The 3,206-nt window shown below is 41.1% G+C and overlaps 1 protein-coding gene across 3 annotated transcripts in view; it reads left to right on the forward strand.

Moving 5' to 3' along the window:
- The window catches only part of b3gnt2 (UDP-GlcNAc:betaGal beta-1,3-N-acetylglucosaminyltransferase 2), a 4,508-nt gene extending 2,338 nt beyond the window's left edge, over window positions 1-2,170 (forward strand). For 2 of the 3 annotated variants that reach the window (XM_015380948.1, XM_015380949.1), the window contains exon 2: window positions 867-2,170. In XM_015380948.1, coding sequence (XP_015236434.1) covers window positions 867-2,084 — 1,218 coding nt within the window. In that variant the 3' untranslated portion in view covers window positions 2,085-2,170. Of the gene's footprint in view, window positions 1-708; window positions 765-866 lie in introns of those variants that run through there. The other variant, XM_015380947.1, reaches the window with a different exon arrangement.
- The last annotated feature ends 1,036 nt before the right edge of the window (window positions 2,171-3,206 follow it).

Consider the following 3,206-nt stretch of genomic DNA (forward strand, 5'->3'; position numbering starts at 1 on the left):
GAAAGCGAAAAGTCTTCAAACTTGGAAACAAAGTCCAGTGGAATGTTTTTAATTTTCTTTTTTTTTTGGAGTAATGGAATATTCTATTGAGATTATCTAGAAATTTCTGGGCTAATTACATGGCAACATTGCTAGAAAACATGTGTCAGATTGTCTAAGTCAAAGTCCAGACTGGAATTCATTAAGTTGGGGAAAAGACAGTCTAAATAAATTGGTAAACTAATCGTCTTCAAGTTGTACAAAGCTGGGAAATTTGAGAATTTTGTTCTTTTTTACATCAGATAAAACTCATGAGTTTGTAATAAAGATAATTATGATTATACCAAATCACGTTTTTGTTATTGTGACAAGGGCTTACATTGTATACTTCTCTATTATATTTCACAAGTACTAAATTTTGAGATGCAAAGAAACATAATTAACCTCTAGTATACATATTGATGTGCTCCATTGTGCGTGCCGTCTAAGCTCATGAAGCCACTGCTGCCCAGAAAGTGGAGTCATGTGCATTGCTGAATTAGAAACGTATGATTCTTGCTTGCCTGTCTTTGTTAGGGGAAAGTAGGAAGGATTAAGGAGGGGATGAGGGAAAAAATGTTCCTGGGGGATTATTAGGGAAAATGCAGTCCTGTATTCTACAAGTCTGAACTCCTGAAAGCAAACGTTGGGGAATCAAGCTTCCTGTTGACCTTTTTGTTTAAGACTTAGTGATAGACCTACTTTCTGAAATGTTTCTGAATATTCCTCTTAATTCTGGCTTTGCTGTAAGTCCAGAACAACACTCCACATTTCCTGCATCTTATTTTATTTATTTATGGAGTTTTTCATAAAGTTTATTAATTTAACTCTGTCCTCTCTACATTCAGGGTGCAGACATGTCGCCGTTTGGCCGTAAGAAAGGAAAGACTCTCTGCATGATAATATTGATCAACATCTTCATCTGTGTTTTGGTGGGCATCTTGTGGACATTTGGGCACAACAAAGACGATCCAAAGAGGGTTCGGATTCCATCCCAGAGGTTTTGGCGCCCTCATATAATGAGTAAATCCTTCTGGAACAAGGAGCAGGAGCGCCTGGACGTGATTAACAACCCGCTTATCAACTCTGAACTCTTCTCTAACTCCCTCATTGCTCTGCCAGATTGGCTTAATGATACTGGACCTCTTGACCTGTGCGAAAAGGATTTTAGAGTCCCAAGGCAAATCATAGACTATAACACACTACCAAAGCGGTTCCAGGACTTTCTCCTACACATGCGGTGCAGGACTTACCCAATGCTGATTAATCAGCCCCACATATGTGATAAAACACCTTTCCTTCTCCTGGTGGTCAAGTCACTGATCCCTCATTTTGACCGGCGACAGGCCATTCGCCAGACGTGGGGGCAAGCTGGTACCTTAGCCAATAGACCAGTGAGAACAGTGTTCCTGCTAGGCAGTGCTTCATCTGAGGACAACTTTCCAAACCTGCAGGGAATGCTTGACCATGAGGCAAAGCTTCACCAAGACCTGCTTCAATGGGACTATAGGGACACGTTCTTCAACCTCACCCTCAAAGAGGTCCTTTTTCTACAATGGTTTACCAAGCATTGTCCTCAAGCTCGGTACGTTCTAAAGGGTGATGACGATGTCTTCGTCAATACCTTCAGGATTATTGACTACCTAAAAGGCTTGTCTGAGGGCAAGGCGAAAGATTTGTTCATTGGGGATGTTATAATAAATGCAGGTCCACACAGAGACAAGAAGCTGAAGTATTTTGTCCCTGAGAGTGTGTTTGTGGGGCAGTACCCACCCTACGCTGGTGGGGGAGGTTATATGTTCTCTGGGAATTTAGCAATACGCCTGTGCAACATTTCTCAGCAGGTTGTCTTGTATCCAATTGATGATGTCTACACGGGGATGTGTTTGAAGAAACTGGGCCTGGTCCCTGAGAAGCACGGAGGCTTCAAGACGTTTGGCATTGAAGAAAAATACAGAGACAGTCCATGTGTCTACAGAGACTTGATGCTGGTTCACAGCGTAACGCCACAGGAGATGCTGAAGATCTGGTCATGGGTTGTCCACCCTCATATCAGCTGCAACTGACCTGTTTTAACAGGTCTTTGTGCTAACAGTCTATTCTGCATTTAATTCAGTACTTGAAAGAAATCATAATTTATTGCTTTAAAAAGGAGTACTTTATGAAGCTTAAAGTTTTGAATAAACAAAAAGAAAAATCTACAGTGTGACTTATTGGTCTTCTAATAAATGCATGGTTTGAAAACGCAATGATCCACTGTTGGGTGCTGCTGCAGCTAGAGGGTGCTAGAGCTGCTTTTAGTGAGGCACATCACATTCAATTCCTGTTTATATTTATATATATATACTGTATATATAATCAAGAAACTCTTCCTTACCCACCACGGGCAGTCTTCCCACCTTTTCCTCCAATCTGGGGTCCTCTACCGGAGGCATGGGAGCCTGAGGGTTCTGCCAGTATCTTTGCTGTTACTAGAGCTGCACTCTGCTGGACTGAGATGTCTGATGTATTTCCAGGGATCTGCTGTAACCACTCCTCCAGTTTTGGGGGCCCCTGCCCCGAGGGCCCCAATGGCCACGGGTACCACTGATGCCTTGACCTTCCAGGTTTTCTCCAGCTCTTCTTTGAGCCCCTGCTATTTCTCTAGTTTTTCATGTTCCTTTTTCCTGAAGTTGCAGTCACTTGGTATCGCTATGGCAACCACAACGGCTTTCCTCTGCTTTTTGTCCACCACCACAATGTCAGGTTGGTTTGCCAACCTTTGGAGGTGTTTCCCACTTTGACCTTGGAGTTTCCAGTCAATACTTACACCCGTAGCACATATTGATATTGATTTGTAATGTTATTAAATATTGTTGTTATTAAATATTGTTGGTATGTTCTATATGCATTTACTAGATGTCATTTTTTTTCTCCTTTTATTTCACGTCTAGGGTTTTTTCATGTATTCTCTTCATTCTTTTTTAGCCTATAGTAATTTCTCCCTTTAACTTTTTATTCCCCATTCACTTTAATCTCTCTGTATTTTCTGTCTGTCAATCAAGCGGAGCATCATATCAGAGCCATAATTCTACACTTGTCAAAGATAATCTCCTATTCAGAGTCCTCTAATGCTGGATATATAAAAAGAATAAATGCAGAAAAGAAGTAAAATACGGAAGAGGATTAGGGCCACTGAAAAAAATAAA

This window comes from Cyprinodon variegatus, unplaced genomic scaffold (genome assembly GCF_000732505.1).
Source record: "Cyprinodon variegatus isolate N-32 unplaced genomic scaffold, C_variegatus-1.0 Scaffold225, whole genome shotgun sequence".
In the NCBI taxonomy this organism is placed as follows: Eukaryota; Metazoa; Chordata; class Actinopteri; order Cyprinodontiformes; family Cyprinodontidae; genus Cyprinodon; species Cyprinodon variegatus.